The sequence below is a fragment of the Amblyomma mixtum genome, chromosome 2 (assembly GCF_055824585.1).
Source record: "Amblyomma mixtum isolate Tamu chromosome 2, ASM5582458v1, whole genome shotgun sequence".
Taxonomy (NCBI): Eukaryota; Metazoa; Arthropoda; class Arachnida; order Ixodida; family Ixodidae; genus Amblyomma; species Amblyomma mixtum.
In genome coordinates, this window is record NC_143013.1 from 251106306 (window position 1) to 251130169 (window position 23864).

At 46.8% G+C, this 23864-nt stretch overlaps 1 protein-coding gene across 2 annotated transcripts; it reads right to left on the minus strand.

The window, feature by feature from the left end:
- Positions 1–401: 401 nt before the first annotated feature.
- Positions 402–23797, minus strand: LOC149363509 (thialysine N-epsilon-acetyltransferase-like). Of its 2 annotated transcripts, none has more exons than XM_089573508.1 (2): positions 23664–23797; positions 402–3600 (listed from the first exon to the last, which is right to left on the minus strand). In XM_089573508.1, exon 2 carries the CDS (start codon positions 3545–3547, stop codon positions 3059–3061), a length of 489 nt encoding a protein of 162 aa, XP_089429634.1. In that variant the 5' UTR covers positions 3548–3600; positions 23664–23797; the 3' UTR covers positions 402–3058. The 2 variants fall into 2 exon arrangements, with proteins under 2 accessions (XP_089429634.1, XP_089429635.1); XM_089573509.1 differs by lacking the exon at positions 23664–23797 and adding an exon at positions 22973–23612.
- Positions 23798–23864: the final 67 nt, after the last annotated feature.

Here is a 23864-nt window from a genome sequence, read left to right on the forward strand (position 1 = left end):
TGTAGTTGGAAAATAAAATACGATTGTTAAAAAGAATCTCGACATTTTTTCGCGTTCCTTAGGGCAAGCAGGTGCTTTTGTTTGATTGCTTGTTTGTTGCTTGCTTTTACTGAACAAATTATTTTAAAGATACATGATTAAGGAATTCCTTAACAATCGCCTTGCAGTGTTCACATGCCCAGTGGGACGTTAAACCCCATAAACCAACCAACCAACCATATTTATAGTTGTTCCAAAATTTAAAATTAAATAGAGAAAGAAAATTTTAGCATGCTTTTCTAGGATTGGCATATACAGGTATTCTGTATAACTGAGGCGGGTTAGTTTAATTTGTCAACAGCTTTAAATGCACTCATGTTTCAAAACAGTTTCAGACCATCAAAGAAAAACTGCGAATGGTATAGTTTTGTAATAACAGGTTTATTGCTCGAAGTTGTTCTTGCGAGCTCCGAACAAGTGTACAATATTGCAAGAGCCCAGGAACGTTGCTAGTACGTGTAGCGAACAAGAACGATTGTTATAAAACAGAATTCACAAAACGACAAGGACGTGAGAAGAAAAGACGTTGATTGAGTGCTTACTTGCAATGACTTTTATTTAGCGGCGCGTCCGTATTTACAGCATGCGGCAGTATTGCGCATCCTTGCAAGGGCCTACTTCCCAAGTGATGAAGAATGAAAGATGAATCAGCTTTTCAAAGTGCTTAGCCTGACGTCCTGGGTAAAATAAGTCAACTCTCACCCGAAAGCCAGAACGTACAACTGCGTAAGCGTTCTTTCAATCTCTTTTGCAAACTGACTTGAGTGATCTTTCCCTGGTGTCAAGCGGGGCACTTTAAAAAGCTGGCAACACAGCGCTTACTATTCATCGCTGGAGCTAAGCGGCAGCCACTTATAAGCACGCGCAACGCTGCCATGAAGTAATAAATTCAGATTTCTAGCAAAATAAGTGTTCGCCGTCTTTTCTTATACACGTCCTTTTGCAAGTCTTATTTTTTTATTAAAAACTCTGAAACAATCTCCACTTCTAAACAAGCACGACAACTTTGAACGAAGCCGTTCCGGGGTAGTGGGCAGTCTCTCGCAACTTGCACCAAGAACTTGTAAAAAACTGAGTCGTAGAATGCCCCGAACTGAACAAGGGCACCAACGTCTCGCAAGAGGAAAAGGGATCAGATATTTAATTAGGTGAGTCGTGGCCGGGTTGGTGTCCACCAGACTGAAGGTTAAATACAGCTGTCGTTTATTCAAACGCATATCGTGAGCTCTCGTTATAGTCCTGAGACAGCTCTCTCCAAATCTGAGTTGTCTCAATAGGCGACGCAGCATGTCACTAGTTAATGGCTGTAAGAGGAGCAGATATGCGCAAAACTGTGACTATCACTGGATCTATATTTCGTCGTACTTTACAGCCTAGACGATGCTGAGAACTATAGGCGGCAGCGGTTGACGATTTCTTCGTCCACACCTGCTTCCCCACAATGCGAGCCCTCTCCGCTTCTTCGATTCTGAAGCATTGTAAGGCACTAATGCTTTTCTCAGAAACTTACAGGTACATGTCGTTATTTACAGCTAGCCAGCCTACGTTCACAGCAAGAATATGGCCCCTCCCTTTAGCCTCCAATTAACCTTGAGCTGCGCCAGTCCCAGCCAACAAACCACCGGTTATGTTACGCGCATCACACGTCTTCAAGTTCTTCGCTAATCTACCGCACTACACTCCAAACCCGAATACGCCCTTATGGGAGTAAGCTAAGAAAGTGCACTAGAGTACAGCTTACTCCGCTCCGATGGCCCACCACTTTCATACCGCTACATTTTCAAGCGTTGCACACAAATGCGCACCTACCACATTAACAGTTGATTACCTGTCGCAAGTAAGGCACGTTGGGGTGCACGTAGTCCGCTGTGCGACTGCAGCGCTTCTTGTATACGTGCTTCCACGCTCTACCCCATAAGATTGCCAATCTCGTCGAACATTAAGCCTCTGGTGTGCTCTATCGGACCAGAATGCCTATAGTCGCATGCAAACCGCATGAGACCTGCCGCACGCAAACTATCGTTCACAGAGCAAGGAATCGGAGCGATTGCGTTCCTGCTCAAATGAGCACTACGAAGTGCAAGCACACCCGCGGTCAAAAGTTTGTGGAAGGTTACTATGTCGTATAAATTTATTGCAGTAAAGGCATACTGTCCCAGATTTAAAGGTACAGTGCATAATTTGCAAAACAGCAAGTAGGCTCCGCATATTTTTCTGCAAGGTGTATGAAAAGGCACGAAATGTTTTTTTTTTTTTTTTTTGCTAAAATTTCCCTTCATAAACTTGCATACGCGAGTGCTCGGGCTTGAATCCTGCCCAGCCCAGCAGTCTGTTTTGAAATTACACGCGGTGCTGCGCGCGGCTACGTGCATGCTCTTGGTTTTTAGAAAGGATAAATACAAGATATCCCGTGAGCGTCAGTGCACGTCAAAGAATCCCAGGTAAATCAATTCATAGCGCTCAGTCGTGGCTCCTCTTTTTCTCCCTGCCACCTTTCGTTCCCTCATCCATCCCTTCACTCCCGGCGCTCTTGAGGTGTCCACCGAGGGTGAAATAGTTACTGCGCCTTTCTTCTCATAAAACAACAGTATTTGTACTTCATGCGTACTGCTACATCGGCGCTATAGTCGGACACAACTTAAGAATGCAGCGACTTTTCCCAGTCAAAGGATCTCCTTCCATCCAATGGAGTCCACAGATTCTCATGACCCTGGTAGCGTGACAAAGCAGGCAGTGGTAGGTGAAGAGTGATAACCCCTTCCCTCTATGGTCGAGGATAGACCATTCTCCCGATTGTGGCGGCCCCCCCCCCCCCCCCCTTGCATTGTCAGGCTATCGGGGTCATGAGACTCGGCCGACGCCATTGGCTGGAAGGGGATCGTTTTACGGGCAAAAGCCGCTGTTTTCTTGAGTTGTATCCGACTACAGCAGCAGCGACACATGAAGCGTCCTTCACTTATCTACTCCATGGCGTGGTGCTATGGGACGGCCCCTCTTGGCTTCGCGGTTCCCACACACATCACACGGGTACGTCCCAGGTCAGCTTGTAATGCTGGAAGTTGTAGGCGGGCGTCAGGTCCTTGGCTCCGCGCTTCGCGTAGAAGTCCACGGCCTCCTTGTTCCAGCCGAGTACCTCGAGGCGGGAGGCGTCGCATCCCTCGCGCAGTCCCTGCTCGACGACCGACTTCCACAGCGCCACGCCGATGCCCCGGCGACGGTGCGCAGGGCGCACGTAGACGTCCTCCATGTAGGCCACCCGCTGCAGCGTCACGGCGTCGAAGATGACGAAGTAGAGAGCATGGCCCAAGACCTCCTCGCCGCCGTCTGGCGACGGAGCGACGGCGAGGTTAACTCTGGCCCACGGGCGTTCGCAGTCGAACACGTCCCTCTGGAGGCCCTCCAGCGTGATCTTGCCCGGCGGAATGTCCTGGTACTCGTTCAGCTCGGCCATGAGGTTCAACACCGTCTCCGCGTCTTCCCGCCGGGCTGGCCGTATGTGGAAGGACATTGTACGCTGCACCCTAGCTTGAGCCGACTGCGGCTACAGAGTGGCTCCTGCGGCTGCACAGAGAAAGTAACATCTCCTTATTGTATCTCCTTTCGTCTTATCTTTTTTTTTTTAGTGACGGACAAGTGTAGGCCACACAATCCGCCAGCAAGCAACGCGCTATCATTTCTGGAGTCGCAGGACGGAAACGAAAGAAGCGTGTGATAAACGACCGTCTTCGTTAACTGCTACACATAGCTCTGGTGCGCTGATAAACCTCGAGCAGCCTTGACCGTTTCATGCAAGTGTCTTACTGGAGATAAGGACGCAAGTGACACGTGTTTGTGGTCAAATTGAATTGTTGTCATTTTGTTGACAAACTGAAACACATGTGAAATGCATAAAAGCTTAGGCTTTTACAGAAATACCGGCGCAGCGCCCATGTACGTATACATAAAAGCCGTTTAATAGCTTCGCACACGGGCAGAATCGTAAGACAATACAACCACGAGGAACCTTTAGTTGCATGGCGTCAGCTAACCAGGGGCCCAACCCAAGTCTCTTCGCACACAAGGACAGTTCTGAACTCGTACAAGCTGTTACGGATCGACCAAACGGCAGTGGCCAGGCCATTTGCAGAAACAACGAAACAGTGACCAATGGCGACCTTTTTCCATCTGAACCGTTCGGCTCCTTATTAACTGATTCCAGTTCCCACAGCACTGCATGATTTTATTGAGACAGGACGTTGTACATCATGTAAATTGCCTGCTCGAAGACTGCCGCAAACTGGCTCAGTGAGCTACACAGTACGCTGCGCTGCAAAGAAAAGCCTGTTTCGACACTCTCGGTCTTCTCTAACATTAAAGCCCCACCCCTTCGTGCACTGTTTGTACACAAAGCGAAGTTCAAACGTTGTCTCTGTACAACGTGAATTTGGGCAGTTCCAGCTCACCCAAACTCTGCGCTTCCATGCACTACCTGTTACAGCTACCAATACATAAAAATTGCACTTCAAACACTTCATCGACCTGTGGTCTGAACATACCGTGTGAACAAACACCCCTTGCATAAACAAAGGCGGTGCTGCGGTCACAACCGGTGAGTGCCGCAGCCGGAAAGCAAACGCCAGCAAGACGCGTTTAGGCCATCGTTACTCGGAGCACCGATATGTGATGTCCACCTGCGTCACCGGAGGGTTTTCGCGCATGCGCAACACGAGCCAGGCAGTGGCGAGGACCTTTCAGAGCGTCCATCTTTTCAAACCAAGGCACGTTATTTCACTCGCCTCTCCTGCCGTCGCACCGGTCACCGGTATTCAGGAAATATGCGTCGTCAGTGATGATGGCCAACAGTAACGCCGACGCAGATAACATGCCTTGCTTGCTGAGCTATGCGGGAGTTTTCGCTGTACCTTGGCGATGTTTCCTTCTCAGGTCGCGCGCCAGTGCTAGCTCAGACACGTCGCATTGAAAATGTTTTTTTCCGCCTTGTCATTCCCTTCTCTGAAAGATGAACGTGCTCGCGGCATTTTCACCACTGCCCAGCTCGTCCTGCGCATGCGCGCAACCTCGCCACTAACCCAGATTACTATAATCAGACTGTGATCCCTGGCCTAAAGGACATCGATAGTTTCTGATAACAAAAATTGGAGGAACCACTTACGTTCCGCTTCAAGGGTATGGCGCGATAGCGTAATGAATTAATTCTCATATATGCAGTAGGTCGTTCTCTACTTTAAATTCATGCACCCCTGTGAGTCCTCATATCCCTTCCTGGCGCAGTGCTGCAGCAGTTAAGCGATGCACCCCTGCTTTCCGATGGCAGGTGCTCCAAGCGGTGGGCACTGTACGGCCCAGGTTGCTCTTTCCGGGGACCAATTATTAATTTAGCTGCCACCTGGATCTGTGAGAAGTTTGCTTCTCACTATCCGGCGGGCAGGTTGTGATGACGCCCCAAGGTCACGTGACCTGGGTGGCCCACCTGCCTCCTAGGTTGCTCCCTCGGGACCACCTACCAGAGCCATGCCCATGATTTTGGTTTGGTTTGGTTTGGTTTATGGGGTTTAAAGTCCCAAAGCGACTCAGGCTATGAGGGACGCCGTAGTGAAGGGCTCCGGAAATTTCGACCACCTGGGGCTCTTTAACGTGCACCGACATCGCACAGTACACGGGCCTCTAGAATTTCTCCTCCAAAGAAATTCAACCGCCACGGCCGGGATCGAACCTGCGTCTTTCGGGTAAGCAGCTGAGCACCATAACCACTGAGCCACCGCGTTGCGAAAGCAACACTATGCGAGTCGCCGAGCCCTTTCGCGGAGCTGACGCAAGGCTATACTGCGCATGCGCGAGGACGGCGCACAGCTGGCGCGCCGCCGCCGTTATTTTTTCATTTATTTTTCATTTACTTTGAACTGGCGTTAAGCCTGGCAAAGCATTGCTGGTCCAGGCATCCTCTCTCTTTCTTTTATGCTTTTTACCTTTTCTTTTAGAGGACCAATAAAAGGGTAAAAGGGGACCTCTGCCGCCGCCGCGCTCGCCACTTGCGCATGCTCAGTAGCGGCGCATAGCTAGCGTGCCGGGGCCGCCGCCGCTGCCGCGCGCTCTCCATCGCCTCTCTCTCTCTCCTCGTTGCTTACGCAATCCTCCAGGTTTAACCAGGGCTAAACCCCTGCCAATTTTTTCGCTCACACTGCCGAAACCGGCAACGCCGACGCCGGAGTTTCTGGTGAACGGGGCCTTTTAACGCAACAGCGTTAAAAGGCCCATGGGAACGATAAGCTTAACGTCGCTGACAGAGCGCGACACCCGGCGTCGTTGACAGAGTGCGACATCCGGCAAGCTCTTCCTAAAGTCTTGCCCGCATGGAGCGTTTTGCGCACGCGTAAACGTGCCGCGTGTGAAACGCACGCGACCGTTCCGCCTAACTAGCACTATCATTGGCGCCCTTCTCGCGCCCGCTTCTTGAACCCGTAATAAGGGAGTAATTACATTCTTGAACCCGTGATGGCGCAAGTTCAGCAGCGCGGGCACGTGCGTTTCAAACACGGCGCGTTTACGCGTTTACGCTCCATGATACGCGTCGTCCAATGGCAGAAAAGATCTCTTCTTTTGTCAACTTAAAAATTTCCATGCCATCATAAAGGAAAACCGGACTTTTCAACAAAATAAAAGAAGCCCTTTACAAAGAGGCGGAATTTTCAGCGTGCTTTAAATCAAACGTGGGCCGCAGGTTGCCACTTTGGATCAAAATTCCATGCCGTGTTCGAACCTGCGTACTTTCGATTTAGCAGAATCATATGCTGTCATCCGCAAAAGGAACGGTTATCTGCTTGTTTATCGCAACTACGACATCTAGTGTGCATACATTCCAAATGCGGCATTCCAAACAATTATACATGAAACAAAAATTATTGAGAAGAGACGAGAACGAAACTAAATGCCCTTTCACCGTATCAGCGTGTATCCTGTAGTTGACAGCGGTGTTCAATACTCAAATACTCAAATCAAATCATTTTATTTAGCATTTCTTTCAATACAGAAATAAATGCAAGGATAAGAACAAAAAGCTGCTTCTCGAGCAGCTTGACAACGGTTCTTACCCCTTGTTTTCTCTTGGCAACGGATAACAGCAGAAATAATACAAAGCTGCGATTAAAATTGTACGAAGATAAGAGCATGTAGTATACATAGAAACTGTAAACACAAAATATATAGTAAACACAAAATACATAATATACATAGTAATTCCAAACAAAAATGCTGCATATTAGTAAAAAGTAATAATACTGGTTCAATGTAACTGATAGACATGGATTCAATAAGACGAATACTAATACTTAATCACCAATATTTTGCACACTGAAGAACATCTAACGGCGAAATTGATATACGGCTATACAGGACTAAAAACATTTCCTGCTACATTTGCAGGCATAGAAGCACAGACCACAGTTTTACCACAGACAGTGTAATGCAGCCACCATTAAAAATACGTGCACAAAAGGCTGCAATAATAAAACAAGATTTCAAAACATTGACGTTACCTCCCTAAATTGTGAGTGAACAAACACTTAAGGTGTTGTTTCGATAGTGTGTGGATGTCCGTGTTTGAATTATGATAGTTGTTAAGTAAAGTAGGCATAATGTATTGTAGTCTGTTGTGACCATGATTCGTGCGGGAAAACGGCACCAACCATACTTCTCTTGTTCTTATATTGTACGGCACCTCGGGTGGTTTTGTTAAATTGCATAATCGTAGAAAAGGCATCCGATTAAATTTCAGGGAATATTTGTATTTTAATAGGGCATTCAGCTCGTACATATGTGTCACAGGAACAACACCAAGTAAGGGGAACAGGTCACTTGTGTGAGCGTCGTATGGAACATCTGCTATGTGACGGAGAGCTCTTTTTTGTAAAAGAAGGAGTTTGTTGATGTTCGTTAGTGATGTAGTTCCCCATACAAGATTACAATAGTTTAGGGGAGGATTGAAAATAGCATTATAAAGTAGCAGCTTTATTTTGAGTGGAAGAACTTGTCTAAATCGGCAAAGTATCCCGCAAGCCCTGGCCAGACATTTAATCACACAGCCTACATGGATATCCCAGATCAAGTTCTCGTGAAAGGTGACACCGAGCGTTTTCACTTCCTTTGTTATTTCTATCTTCTCAGATCCTAAATAGAGATTAAGATTACGGTCAACAAATTTTTGTGATGGCGAGAAAATGACAGCCTTTGTTTTTTTATTGTTTATTGCTAAAGAATTAATTTTGCTCCATTCTGACAATTTATTCAGGGTAATATTTCCAAATTTCTCGAGTTCCGTCGTATCGTCACATTGAATGAAAAAGCTCGTGTCATCTGCATAAATTACCAAAGAGGCTTCTGGGGATACCCGTGTTATATCATTAATGTATATATTGAAGAGTACCGGTCCGAGGACACTGCCCTGTGGTACTCCGCATGCTATGCTTCGTAATGTGGACTGCTCTTCTCCGATAGAAACGCATTGTTTTCTGTTTTCTAAATAAGATCTTAGGAGAGCAAGGACAATGCCACGAAAACCGTAGTGCTCTAATTTAGCGAAAAGAGTTTGATGATTAATTCTGTCGAAAGCCTTTGAAAAGTCAACGTAAACACCTAATGTTATTTTTCTTTCTTCGAATCCTTTGATAATGAAATCTTTTTGGGTTAGAAGAGCCAGTTCCGTAGACATATTTTGGCGGAAACCAAACTGGCGCTCCGACAAAACATTATGCTTATTACAAAATGACATAATCCTTTTACAGATGACTTTTTCAAATCCCTTTGAGATAACTGGCAGCACCGAAACTGGGCGGTAGTTCGAAAGCTCATTTTTGTTTCCAGATTTGTACAGGACAGTCACTTTAGCCCTCTGCATGTTCAATGGAAAGACACCAGTGGCTAGACACACATTGAAAATATGGGCAATAACGTCTACCAGGAGGTCGACAACAAACTTAATAGGCCTGATTTCCAGCCCGTCTATATCTCGTGCTTTGCTGTTTTTGCAGGACATAAAAACTGAGTGAATTTCCTGTGGTGTAATAGGTTCAAAAAAAGCAGAGTTTGCATTAGGTGCACGTAAAAAGAGTTTTGCATGTTCATTATAGTTGCTATTTGCAAGAGTTGTGAAGTATTCGTTAAAATGAGATGCTAATTGCGTACCAGTTAATTGCTGATCGTTGATTGTGATTTTCAGACTATCATTCTGTTTTGTGCCTGGTTTCAATAAATGATTTATTTCACGCCATATGAGGTCACTGCGGCCAGATGCCTCATTAAAAACATGTTCGTAGTAATCTTTCTTAGATTTCCGCAAGAACTTCGTCACTTTATTTCTGTATTTTTTAAAAGCAGAAAAGTCTGCAGGATTTCGAGTTTTCACGAAATGAAAGTACATTTCATCTTTTTCGCGTATCATTTCGAGGCACTCATCTGTGAGCCATGGCTTGCGAATTTTTTTTGAACTCTTTACTCTTTTCACATGAAAACAACTATCGTAAACATTCTTAAGGACAGTCATAAACGTGTCATATGCTAGATTTCCATCTGTGCATTCATATACAGAGGTCCAGTTTGTGCATTCCACCTGACTTCGAAAAAGATTGAGAGTTTTCAGGTTAATATTTCGTGTAAGAAAAGACATTGGGGGATTGGCACAGTTTTTCAAAACACTATTTTGTTTGCAGATCAGATAAATTGGCAAATGATCACTTAGCTGTGCAGCAACGACACCTGATTTGGCGCACTCCGTTGTTTTGTTTGTGATAAGCAAGTCAAGAAGACTTTCAGAACAGGAGGTGATGCGTGTGGGTTCTGTTATGACGTTACTGCAGTGAAAGGAATCTAGAAGTGTTTGAAACTCATGGGAGCTGGAAGTATCTTCAAGAAAATTTATGTTACAGTCGCCACCAATAATGAGATTCAATTGATTGGAACATGTAAAGCTTAATAACTTATCTAGAAACGTGAAAAAGAGGTCAGGTTTACCGTCCGGTGGGCGGTATATAACGGAAAAAACGCAAATACTCGCAGGAACATGTATATATACATATATATATGAGAGAAGCCAACAGCCACAGAAACCAAGGGACACACGGGATTTTTTAATTTATTGTTTTTTATTTTGTGGTATTGATCAATTTAGAATATTACTGAATATATATATATATACAGTAATATTCTAAATTGATCAACACCACAAAATAATATATATATATATATATATATATATATATATATATAAGTTGGGGAAGTCACATTGAAAAACTTAACAGATTTATTCAACGTTTCGACCAGGGACTGGTCTTTTTCATATATATATACTTCCTACACGTCCGATCTTCGACTCAATGCCATGGATATATATATATAGATCGGACGTGTAGGAAGTGCATATATATATATATATATATATATATATATATATATATATATATATATATATATATATATATATATATATATATACCGGGTGTCCCAGATAAATGTAACCAAACTTTTAAAAAAGGCGAAGTGTCCTAGTCCAGTGAAACCAACTCAGGGTTGTTCGTAGTCGCGTGGCCTAGTCTTGAGTATTTTTTTCGCTCTTCAAAGTTAATTAGTTACGTTTAATTAGCTAACTTTTTAATTATTAACTTCAGGAAGAAAGTGTCAATGCAAAAAGTTTTAGATCACCTCGAAAAACCGCTAGTAGTGCTGATTCCGTCAAGTTACGGTTTACGTCGCTTCATTTATTGGCCTTAAAAGAAAGTTGTCACGTGACCAGCTCTTCGCTCACTTCTCTGCCCCAATGTGCACCCAAAGTCTCATCTAGGAGAGGACTTCAAAAAAATGGATTTTATTCTTTAAGGCGCGTCTTGGCACATTGAAGAGGCACAGTTGTCATGTGGAAGCTTTTTCTTATTGTGCGGGTTATGGTTAAAGGCCGGTAAAAAAACTACTTTACGTAAATATTACTTTGCTGCAAATGTCTCAGTAAGCTGTTTCTCAAGCGATCTACAACTTTTCTATTGACACTTTGTTCCTCAAGTCAATAATTAAAAAGTTAGTTAATTAAGCTTAACTAATTAGTCAACCTTGAAGAACGAAAAAAATACTGCAGACTAGGTCACGCGACTCTAAAGAACCCTCATTTGGTTTCAGGCGGCGAGGACACACCGTGTTTTTTAAAAGCTTGGTTACATTTAGGTTTGGTTTTATGGGGTTTAACGTCCCAAAGTGACTAAGGCTATAAGAGACGCCTTGGTTACATTTAGCTGGGACACCTGATATATACACACACTTCCTACACGTCCGATGTTCGACTCATTGCCATGGATTAGTGAAAGCCGATATCTTTCCGAATGAAAAAACAAATAAACTTGATATCTTTTCTTCTTTCCACCCTGCCAAGCTCATCCCGTTATTCAAATTTCGTCATTCCCTTTCCCCCCTTCATTTCCAAGCCCGCTGCATGGCACAGAATAAAGAGGTTCTTTTTAACGAAACAAAATCTTTTTCATTCGTTACTGGGCCAAGCATCCTAAACCAACCTAATTAGGAGGTCCGGCGCGGACCTCCATTTTTTGCATAAATGATTAATGTTATTTTCCTCTCTTTGCAACGGCGAGACTGCCCTGTAAACATCGCTTTAATTCCTGTCAGTACTTACATGCATTATTCAAAGCGTCCGTGTGGCACAAGGAACAACCGAAATTGTATTTCTAAAAGAGCGAAGTACACTCTTTAGCAAATTTTATTTTTTTGGCGAAACAAAGTTGAGCTAACTTTTAATATACTACCAGAGTCATCCTGTAAAAGTATTCAAAAACTCTACTACAAGTGCACGCTCAGGTTGTTCTGTGCAAATACGTTATGCTAAATATAACCTTGCAAACACTTTAAAGGTAACAATATTTCGATCCACTGGAAGAATAATGCTCGCGATAGGTCGAGAGGCAGCGAAGCAACAAAAGAAAGAGAAAGGAAAGAACGAAGGAATGAACGAAGGAAAGAAAGAAGTGAATTCTACGTACATTCATTGGCAGGAGCTATATGCAGCTGCTTACATTTTGTTCTGATCTTGATATTAAAGGGTATAGATAATGTTTCACATGAATGGGCGTATGCGTCAGAAAAATTATAAGCTTAGAAGGACTCCGTGGGAATAAAAACAGTATGCTCCCAACAAAAGATAAAGATAGCAATGTTATCGCTATACACTTTTACATCAGGCGAGAAAGACTTCTAAACGCCTCCTCTCTAGACTGTCGCAAACCGGTTCCGCTGCCGTTTCCACCGTGCTACCGCCAGGTACACACAGCAGTCCAGCGAGCTGGCCCAGGAAGCCCCCAATGAAGAAATCTATACCACTGCATTCAAATATGTACCCCAGCCAAACTTCCGTTTATGTATCCTTTTTTTTTTTGTCGCCTCCAGAGCTGTAGCGATGCCATAAGTGCAATGGTAAAGAAAAGCGCCTTTTCTCTCTCACCTGTGGAGGGGCGCGTTATGTGATTCGCCTCGTGACGTTGCGTCAGTCCAACCGCGCGACGGGAACCACACGCGAGCGCAGGAGCTCTGTGGCAAAGTTCCTCGACACGACCCTGCTGCTACTGTCGCTAATTGAGGCCAATTCTCGCCCACTTGAGAGGGTTACGACAGGCCACAGCCGCTCGCTTCTTCTCCCGCTGAGCCCTCAAGGCAGCCCTCTTGCCGAAAGCGGGTAACAGAAACGCAGAGGGGGTAAGTTGAGATTCCCTCTCTGGATCTTGTTGAGGGGAATTTGGTTGATGATAATTGTTGGAGGATGCTTGTCGTCTTGCAGATCCGAATTGCTCAATCACATTGCAAGAGGACACTTCTGGAGAGGTTAACTTTTTATAACAATTAAAAGCACAAAGGAAGATACAAGCAAGGAGAAAACATATTTACACTTGACTGACTCGACGTGCCGAAACCAGCCCTCGGTCCTGCCGAAACAGCTGGTTTTAAACCCTATGTCCCCTCCCTCGGTGGGGAGAATAACCAATCAGGTAGCTGCACAAACATCCACCCAATAAATTATTGGGGAAAGGAAAACATCACCAATCAGCAATTTGGAAAGGATAACACAACCAATCAATGATTGGGGAAAGAAGGTAACTCATCGCGGCAAGCACTGTACACATATATGTACACTTTCTACCATCACGATTTTGGAGAATGGTGCTTTCCTGATGCAAGCTTCGCGAACACTCTCACTTTCCCAACGTTCGGTTGACCCAAGTTCAAGGAAAGTCACTTCAACCCATCTGTTCAGCATCGTCGCTCCTCATGCCTGCAGCTAGCGTGGCAATATACTGTTGACCGCGCTTCAAGCTGTCAACGCACGCCACTGCAGACATGGGACAAAAGCCACGCACTGTGACGCGGGTCCGCCTCGCCGCAAGCACGGGCACACAGGATGCGACCTAATGAATCCGTCCCTGAAGGGAGTTTGACCTTTCCCGTAATCCTCCGCTATCCGGCGCCCCCCCCCCCCCCCCCCCCCCCCCTTATCCCGCTGGGTAGCGAGCGTGACACACCCCCTACTCTGCAGTTGTGCGGAGGGCACAGGAGAAAGAACGTAATGGGCAGTCCACTGACGCGAACCGGATGCGGCAAAACAAAGTACAGCACCGCGAACTTCACTGGGTACACGTTCTCAAATAAGTACTGTTCGAACTCAATCCTGGCAACATTTTATAGCGACGTCCTGGCATCTGATTCTCGACATTTGTGAATGGAAAGATTCTGATAACAGAACTTTGACACTGCTTTTGCTACGAGATGGCCTCCTCTAAGTTCTGTTATCAGAATCTTTTAGATGTTTCTGCAGAGGTTAAAGGTTTCTTGTCTGTTATCCTGATGTTGCTGCTTTTTTCCACGTGTTGGGTTAGGAGCGATAATGCGATGAGTGTCATGCCTGAGCTGCAGTGTATGTTTAAATATGCCACCTTTCCATGTAATAAACAGTTGGTAGTGTGCGCATGTGGTGTCCCCTCTCTTGTTAGTGTCCTTGTTGCGCCGCAGTTCATTTCTTCAGAAACAGGGACCTCACATCGATAAGCGGGTTGAGCTGAAAGAAAAATGAAAACGCTAAAGAAAGCTAATCTTTTCAAGAAACTGCTGTGCTTTCGCCATCCTCGAGCAACCCATCCCCCTGCCGCCAAGATTGCATCCCCACTTAAGCGTAGACTACACGATCATAGGAGACGCACTCTAAAGCGCCTGCTCTCGCTGCCCAGGTACATCTTATGTCTCAAAACCATATGGGCAATGCTCTAACGGGCGGCTGGTGAAAAAAAGATAATAAAAATACAGTAGGCCTTCGCTCCAAGAAAGCTACTCATGTAGAAATTCTGTGCGGTGTCATTTTGCGCGAAATTGTTCGACGTGGTGCGAAGCGGTAGGCTTGGCTTGAACATTAGGCGAATTTGCGCTACTCACTTGGTTCACCACGCCTAACGCCTCGAGACGTTATGTAATATTTGGCATGCTGAAGGTGAAATTTTCGGCTGACACCACCTGCGAAGCGGCATCAGCCGATAACTGCGATATAGGGTGATTGTGCTGGTTTCTCTTTTTTATATAGCAGATACCCTACTAGGGTCGGAAACAGCGTTTCAAGAGACACTAGCCCTGATTTGACCATCATAGGAAATATCCTAGACTACGAATGGTCTAACATCGGGGAGCAGTTCGGAAGTGACCACTACGTAATTCAAACGCAAATTAAACTTACAAGGTTCAGCACAATCCAGAGAAAGACAAAAATCACAGATTGGAAAAAATTCCGTGAACAGTTGGAGAATGAAGCCGGAAGAACTGCGATAACGGACATCGAAAAGTGGACCAAACGACTACGGGAGGCCCACAGAGACAATACTACAGAGCTAGAGGTCACCGATGAATTTCCACGTGCGGATAAACGATTGCTACATCTTTGGGAGGCTCGTAGGGGACTGACGAAAAGATGGAAGAAACAAAAACATAACAGGAAATTGAGACTCAGAATAGCTCAGATCAATAAGGAGATAGAAGACCACACTGCAAACTTACTTAGAGATAATTGGCACCAAATTTGCAATGAACTAAACGGCAACTTGGGTAGCGCTAAAACATGGGCGCTGCTCAGGCACCTCATAGACCCGACAAAATCGAAAAGAGAAAACAGCAAAACGATAGAACGTATCACGCACAATTTTCAGGGAACGGACGCCCAGATTACAGATTTTCTTTGGTCCAGGTACGTCGGAAGCACGCAAGTGCCACCCTGCACCATGGTATATTCAGGGACAAGGAACTCGAAGCTGGATGAACCGATAAAAGACTACGAGGTATACGCGGCTGCCAGGTCATTCACAAGGAACACAACACCGGGAAAAGATCAAGTAACAAATGCAATGATCAGAAACCTCAGTGATGACCAAATCGAAAGCCTGACTGGACTAATCAACGAGCACTGGGAAAGGGGCACGGTCCCGGCGGAGTGGAAACACGCTGAGATTATCGTGATACCTAAACCAGGGAAAACACCCAGTTTGGAGAACCTTAGGCCCATTTCACTAACTTCATGTCTCGGTAAACTATACGAGAAAGTGGTCAAGACTAGACTGAGCATTTACATGGAGGACAACGGTCTGTTTCCGGATACCATGCTCGGGTTCAGAACGGGGCTCTCCACGCAAGACGTGATGCTCCAGTTAAGAGACACGGTACTAAAACAAATATCGGGCACTCGAGAAGGCGTAATCTTGGCCGTAGACCTCAAGGGGGCCTTCGACAACATCGGCCACAATGCCATTCTCACAGAACTCTCGACAACAAACTGTGGGGAAAGGATCTTCGCATACGTAAAGGCCTTCCTGTCTAACAGAACAGCAACGATCGGCATCAACAACATTAGGTCAGAAAAGAAGACGACGCCAAACAGAGGGACGCCACAAGGATCCATCATCTCACCTTTGCTCTTTAACATAGCAATGATTGGATTAACTAGGAGACTGAAAAACATCAAAGATGTAGAACATTCAGTTTATGCGGACGACATCACAGTGTGGACGACAAAAGGATCGACGGGAAACAAGCAAGAAATACTGCAAAGAGCGGCGGATGAGATCGGTCAATTTGCTTTATTTAGCGGGATGCAGTGCTCCCCAGAAAAAATCAGAATTTATTAGACTTCACAAAAATAAAGAGGACAGGGGAACGATAGAATTAGAGATAGATGGACAACCCGTAAGAAGGACAAATAAGCTTCGCATCTTGGGAATGTGGCTGCAGGAGAAAGGCAAACGGGACCATACCATCCAGCTCTTGGAACACTCCACGAAACAGATATGCAGGATGTTAAGCCGGATTACGAACAAGAGAAAAGGGGTGAAGGAGCGAGATGCGTTACGGATCACTTCTGCGCTCATCATACCGAGGATGACGTACGCGCTTCCGTACCTACAACCTAACAAGGGGGAAAAGAACAAAATGGAAACATGCATCAGAAGGGCGTATAAGCAAGCCTTAGGCGTCATGACCTGCGCCTCGACAGAGAAGCTGATGAACATGGGGGTGTACGGCACCTATGAGGAGCACAGCGAAACCATGCTCAGATTTCAAATGGAAAGACTTAAAAGAACAGCCGCTGGCCGCGCACTACTGATCAAGCTAGGATACCCGGCAGAAGACGAGGGCGAAGACAAGACAGACATTGACAGCCAAATTAGGAGCACTTTCTTGGTTAAACCAGTGCCCAGAAACATGGACCCGAAGAACCACGAAGGAAGACGGGCGGCGAGATCATTGGAGTTGGACAGGTTCCTAAAGAAGAAACAGATGGTTCTGTATGTTGACGCGTCCAAGTACAGAACGAAGGAAAACGCTAGGGTGGTAGCAGTAGTGAACGCCAATGGGAATATAGTTACTGGTGCATCAGTGCGCACAAGGACAACACAAGCAGCGGAAGAGATCGCCATAGCTCTAGCCCTGACTGAAGCCAATCGGCAGGGACTGAGTTACTGGATAGCCACGGATTCTCAGGCTGCAGCAAGGGCGTACAGAGATGGAAGGATCGGCCGAAAAGCCGCGAGTATCCTCTTCGAACAAAAACAACACAGACATGGAACACAAACAACACAAACATTCAACACACCATCATTTGGGTCCCTGACACTGGGGTTGAGGGAAATCTCATGGCAGACACCGTTGTCCGAGGGTTCACGAACCGGAGGGCGGGTTTGCCGGTGGAACCCTTCAGCACGCCAGAATCTTACGGGGAGGGAATAAAGGCGTTGTTGGGAGCGCGCAAGAAGTACTCGACTCCGGCGGATATCCTCGACAGAGAGCAGGCCACCACGCTCAGACGACTACAAACAGACACCTACCCAAGCAGAGCCATGTATCACAAAATGTGGCCGAACAGATACGCGAAAGAGTGCGTGTGGTGTGGGGGCTACGCCACAACGTACCACGCCACCTGGGGCTGCGAAAAAAGCCCTTTACTACCAAAGGTAAATAGCCCTAGTCTAGAGCAGTGGGAGGCCCTCCTGGCTGACTCCGACCCAAGCACTCAGCTTATGCTGGTGACGAGGGCCAAGGCAGCGGCGGAGGCCAACGGTATCCTGGACTAGGGAAGACCGACCACTGTAGCTCCACATCTATCTATCCCCATCCCCCTACTCCCTAACTCTTCATTTTGAAAAAAAAATAAATAAATAAATGTTTTTACTACTACTACTACTCTCTTTTTTATTTACTTTCCAGTGGTGTCACGCGTTCCAGATGAGGTCAGTCAGGAGATTGCAAAGCAACGAGGACGCCATAGCGTTGGCACAGGCAGACAACCACACACAAAAATTGTCACACACGAAGAAAACGAACGCGGACACTATAAGCAATAGCGCTGACTTCAGCACGTGTGATGCTACAAGCACGTGCTCGAACGCAGCAGAGGACGAATCACAAAGGTGCTCTGCACGTTCCAAAACGTTAAAAAGCTGCAACGTTTTCAAGGAGTCTCTCTGTGGTCACCTCGTCAGGATATTGTGCACTCGTAAGCGGATAAAATCTGCATTTTATGTGCCCCTTTGCCAAAAGTAACCGAGCAATAGGTTCTTGCTTCTCAACCGCACAAAGGAGCCTTTACGGCACCCTCAAAAAACGAAAGATGTCAAAACGTGAGTACAAGGGCTCACCTTACCTTACTCAGAATCAGAGCTTAAGTGCTGTCATAAGTGTTTCGCTACGCGGCAAAGACTGTGGGGTTAAAACTGGGGAGATAAACACGTTCTCCCCGTTTAAGCGCGGCTGAGCCAGTTCAAAACCGCGCGGACCCCACCCCGTGGTCGCTTACGCTACTGAGCGCACGCCGACCACGGCGGGCCGTGCTCTACGGGAACAAAGGAACGACACACTGGCTGACACAAACAAGGCATTTATTGCTATAACAACAATAACGCCAGCTAGCAACAAAATACACTGAGGAATCGAGGAAGTCCGACTCACCAGCACGGCTACGAGCGAACGTTCGCCCACGCTAGGGCAAAGGGATAAGCTCCGAGGCCAGACGGGACGGGGTGGCGGGAGCAAGTTCCGACTACGAGGCGCCCGCGGCCAAGAGCGGAGCTTTGCGCGTGAACGTCCACACGCTATCCTGTCCCAGGGAGAAGAGAGCTAGCCTTCCCCTGCGCGCGAGCGACCAAACACGCCATCCGTGGCGCTGCTGTCGCTGCGACGCGAGCGCCCTCCCCTGTTAGCTAGAGTAACCAAACTAAAGGGAGTGCTTTTCGGGGGCAGCTAACAACAGTGGGGTGCAGTGCGGGAAAGTGAACGCAGGGGCGAAGGCGTCCCCACATCCCCCCAACCTTAAATAGACCCACGCGCCTGCAAGTTACATGCTATGGAGGAGTCTCCTGGTCTTCATGCACTTGAGGCAGGTCGTGCAGCGGAGGTCACGCCGACAGAGTGCACGCAGTCTTCCGCGGTATTCCGAAGGCGGCGTGAAGGTCTCCGCTGGGACGACTCGCATGGCCCGCAGGCCCGCGAAGAGGAGGGCCGGTTGACCACTGCAGTCCAAGATTCCGCAGTAGTCGCCAGGGCAACAGCAGCCAGAGGTGGCTGCTGTCTGGTCTCGCCACAGCTGCCCCGGATGGATGCGGCGAACAGGATACAGGCCGCTCCGTCGCAGCAGGCGGCAGCGAGACGATGTGCACAGGACAGCAAGCCGCAGCGGCTCCGCTGGATCTGAAAGATTGCCAAAACACACTCCGCATGCCTTTAACGTAAGTCACGGGAGGGGAAACGGTGTACACAAAGGCCTGGTGGCTCAATGCTCAACTCGCTAGCAAAACGTGTCGGGCGGCCGTGCAACGCAAAGTTCGAGTGAACAAAGCCCTTTCTTGAGTTGAACGAGAATGCTCAGTTCATGCGAGGTTAAAAAAAACGGGTGGGCCAGCAAAGTGCGCCCCCTCTCAATACCACGGTCCGGTGGTCGTGTCACTTTTGACAAGGTGCAGGCAGCTATGAATAGCCTTAGGCCTCACTACCACTGTGAAGGTCGACGACCCCCAACAAAAGAAAGACCCGAAACGGGTTTCGTGCGCGCAGCCGCGAGGAGACATCAGCGTTGTGGGGTGGTCCTCCCCGCTCACTGCACAAAGCAGCTTCTGAGCGATCGGCGCCCACCGTATCGGACGGTGTCGGAACGCCCGGTGCCGAGCTGCAATACCAGCGAGCTCGTTACGGCACCCGTGGCCCCAGGCCACCCGGCTCCCAGAGTCGAAAAAGAGACAGCGAGAAAATATATACAGAAAACTCGGACCACCCACGCGGCTTCCGTACTCACTCGCTTCGGGCTCGGCAACTCCGCGGGCGCTAGGCCTCGCGCTCCCTCGATGCGGACCAAGTGGTTCTTGAAGAAACTCCAGGAAGAAAACTTCACAAAAAAAACATGCTGAGCATGTCGAAAAGTTCAAACATGCTGCAGCGCAATACACCTCGCACTCAAGAAAGCATGCCGCAGGTCCTAGCGATCAAAATTCACTCTAGGCCTAGCACTTGTCAAGTCCGGACAAAGAGCGTTCCTCGAACCGAACCGACAGTCGTCCAATGTTCCAAGAGCAGGCCCCACGTTGGGCACCAGATGTGGGGTTAAAACTGGGGAGATAAACACGTTCTCCCCGTTTAAGCGCGGCTGAGCCAGTTCAAAACCGCGCGGACCCCACCCCGTGGTCGCTTACGCTACTGAGCGCACGCCGACCACGGCGGGCCGTGCTCTACGGGAACAAAGGAATGACACACTGGCTGACACAAACAAGGCATTTATTGCTATAACAACAATAACGCCAGCTAGCAACAAAATACACTGAGGAATCGAGGAAGTCCGACTCACCAGCACGGCTACGAGCGAACGTTCGCCCACGCTAGGGCAAAGGGATAAGCTCCGAGGCCAGACGGGACGGGGTGGCGGGAGCAAGTTCCGACTACGAGGCGCCCGCGGCCAAGAGCGGAGCTTTGCGCGTGAACGTCCACACGCTATCCTGTCCCAGGGAGAAGAGAGCTAGCCTTCCCCTGCGCGCGAGCGACCAAACACGCCATCCGTGGCGCTGCTGTCGCTGCGACGCGAGCGCCCTCCCCTGTTAGCTAGAGTAACCAAACTAAAGGGAGTGCTTTTCGGGGGCAGCTAACAACAGTGGGGTGCAGTGCGGGAAAGTGAACGCAGGGGACGAAGGCGTCCCCACAAGACACATACCTCCTGTGTCTCGGTTACTTCTGGCAAAGACTCTACATGTTTACTTTCCTCCTTTTGCATCACTGCATGCGAAATTATCCGTTTTTGGCAACGCTGCTTGCTGTTGATAATGACGTGCTAATTGCGAGTTGCCTATTACATGGCCCCGCCGCGGTGGCTCAGTGGTTACGGCACTCGGCTGCTGACCCGAAAGACGCGGGTTCGATCCCGGCCGCGGCGGCCGAAAATCGATGGAGGCGAAATTCTAGAGGCCCGTGTACTGTGCGATGTCAGTGCACGTTAAAGAACCCCAGGTGGTCGAAATTTCCGGAGCCCTTCACTACGGCGTCCCTCATAGCCTGAGTTGCTTTGGGACGTTAAACCCCAATAAACCTAAACCTATTACATGAGCAAGTGCTGTTGGTATAAGCTTCTAAAACCTGCATGCAGGTGACAGCCCAAGTATGCCACCGAACATTACAATAATGCTATTACATGTTATGTAAGTTTTGATAACATTATATGTTGCACTAAAACATAACATGAATGTTAAAAGTTAACAACTAATGTTAAATTTTATACAGAAAACGTTAGTTTAACTTTTAAATGTTATGCTGAAAATTGAACAAATAATGTCATACGTTGCATCATAAACATTAATTTAACGTTCCAGATAAACATCGTTTTACTATAGTCTTCTAAATGTTATTACAACGTTTGAATCATAACTACAAAACAGCATTACATATACTTCCAGGACTGGTTACCAGAACTTTTCCTACTCTTCTCACAGTAAAGATGTTTTTCAACTAGCAGTACTTAGCGACTATTGTGTCTGCCATAGATTGCATGCACAGCCTCACCATTCTTAGTTTACGTTATGAATATTTGTTATGAACTCAGTTTATATAACATATCTTTGTTTCGGTTATCCGGTAGGCCCCGTATCTTCACGTGAGCGGCATTCATTATCAATTTCGAAGATGAAAACTGTAGCGCTCGAAACACAGGACAAAATGAAGAGGACACCACGTGCGCTTTCGTCATGGACACCACATTTTTCGTCATGTTAATCACACTCGCCCAAACAGCTACCCTTATTTTCGATTTGTTCGTTGTCTGCATGATCTCAAGTGTGCGAACTTGGGCAGTCCCTTGAAAATTTTTGCTCGTCATTTATAACTGCCTGCTCAAATACTTGGTGTCTAGAGTTTCACCCAACTACATTGTGTAGTTTTTAAGGGTGTCCGCAAACCCAGTATCGACCCACACCGCTTCAGTGATAAGTGTCTTACTTTTTTTCCCCCACAACCACTTTTGCATAACTGGTTGAATCGTGGGTATTTGAATAAATCTATAAAGATAGAGCAGGTGTGATGAGAAAGAGGAGCAGTTTTTTGTTATTGTTTTTTTAGAGGAAATTGAGGTTACCCAATCGCAAAGACCGATTTCAAATTTCTACAGTTGGAACTGTTGCCTTCAATTCGGCTCCAAATGACTGCAATTTAAAAATGGTTTCAGCTATGCTTCTCGAAATCTGAATTTATCTTCTTTAGTGGTTGCAGAATTGCGGTTGGCTCCCTGGTGAAAATTTTTCTCAGTCCAACTGGTTTATGGAACAAACTCAGGTGGTTCCGGTCGGAACCAACTAGGAATTCACTTGGTCCTAGTTGGAACCAAATGAAACCAACTAGCTCTCATATGTATATGATCAACTCAACGTGATAAAGTGCGCACCACTGCTGTGTATATTTCACATCGAGATCGACAAATATATTCGTTTGAGGGTGAAATTTGTTCGTCGATAAGCTTGCGGTTCACAATTGCACGGTAGGATAACAAACATGGGTATAAACATCTGTTTTTCTTTAGAACCCCAGGTGGTCGAAATTTCCGGAGCCCTTCACTACGGCGTCCCCGATAGCCTGAGTCGCTTTGGCACGTTAAACCCCATTAAGCCAAGACCTTTTCACATTCACCTGTTTGAGCGCAGCCATGTTTATACTGGGCTGCGCCAGCAGCGTTCTGATTGGCGGATTTCACGCAGGTATCTACTGCGCATGCGCAGCAGTCCAACACGCACGGGCGCTCAGTCAAGCTGTAAACAGTGAAAATGTCTATATATATATAGTGCTCATACACACCCATCCTCTCAAGAACGGCTGTTGACAGTAAATATAAACTCAGAGTGCTTACCCTGACAGTCACCAACTCAAGAGAACGCTCATTAAATTTTCTTCTGGCATCTCCAACCACAACGTTCCTCCTCGATCGTGAGCAGATTAAAAAAAAAATTAAGGAGAGGGGCAGGGTCAAAAAACTACTGCTACCGCATCTTCCAAGGGCTGCCCATATAGCTCCTGATCCATGTGCACCTGACAGCTGCGATGGCTTAATTGCTTTCCAGCAGTTCGTTAACATGTATGTTCAGCGCCGCCTTCATTAGCATATATATGCTATTCAAGCCCACTACTTTTTTGGTTACTGCTGTAGCAGCAACAAAAATAAAGTGCTTTTTCTTTCTTTTTTTTGTATATTGCCTACTGAGGCGGCTTTCGTATGCTGCGAGCTTTCTAGCCGACTACCTTCAGCGACGCAGTTTCGCCGTGCAACGTGGCAGCTCGAGCGACCTATAAAACTTAAACCGCACACATTCACAGCTTCCTGAAGCTAGCGGTATCACGCGCAGGCACGCAAGGGAGCACGTACTAGGCTTTAACACTTGCGCCCATTTAGATTTACATAAAATCGCTAAATGTATTTAGCCAATGACTTAACGGTGATAAACACTGCAGCCGACCAGCGTAATAGTAGCGTTCGACAAGTGTTTTAATCCACGTGGGGCTCGTGAAACGAACGAGTTTGCAGACCCTGCCTCGACACTCGCCAGAAACGTGTGAAAGGTGGCCGCCAGGAACTCAAATATTCTTATTTTGAGGCTATGCACGCAGGAAACAGAAATGGAATAAGAAATATACTCCGGTGGGCGTTACCAGTCTATTTCCGTCATCATGGTTGCCATCATCATCAATTACATCCTGTTAAATAAGGGTTGTGTGTATTTTCACGTCTCCCGTCGACGTAAACC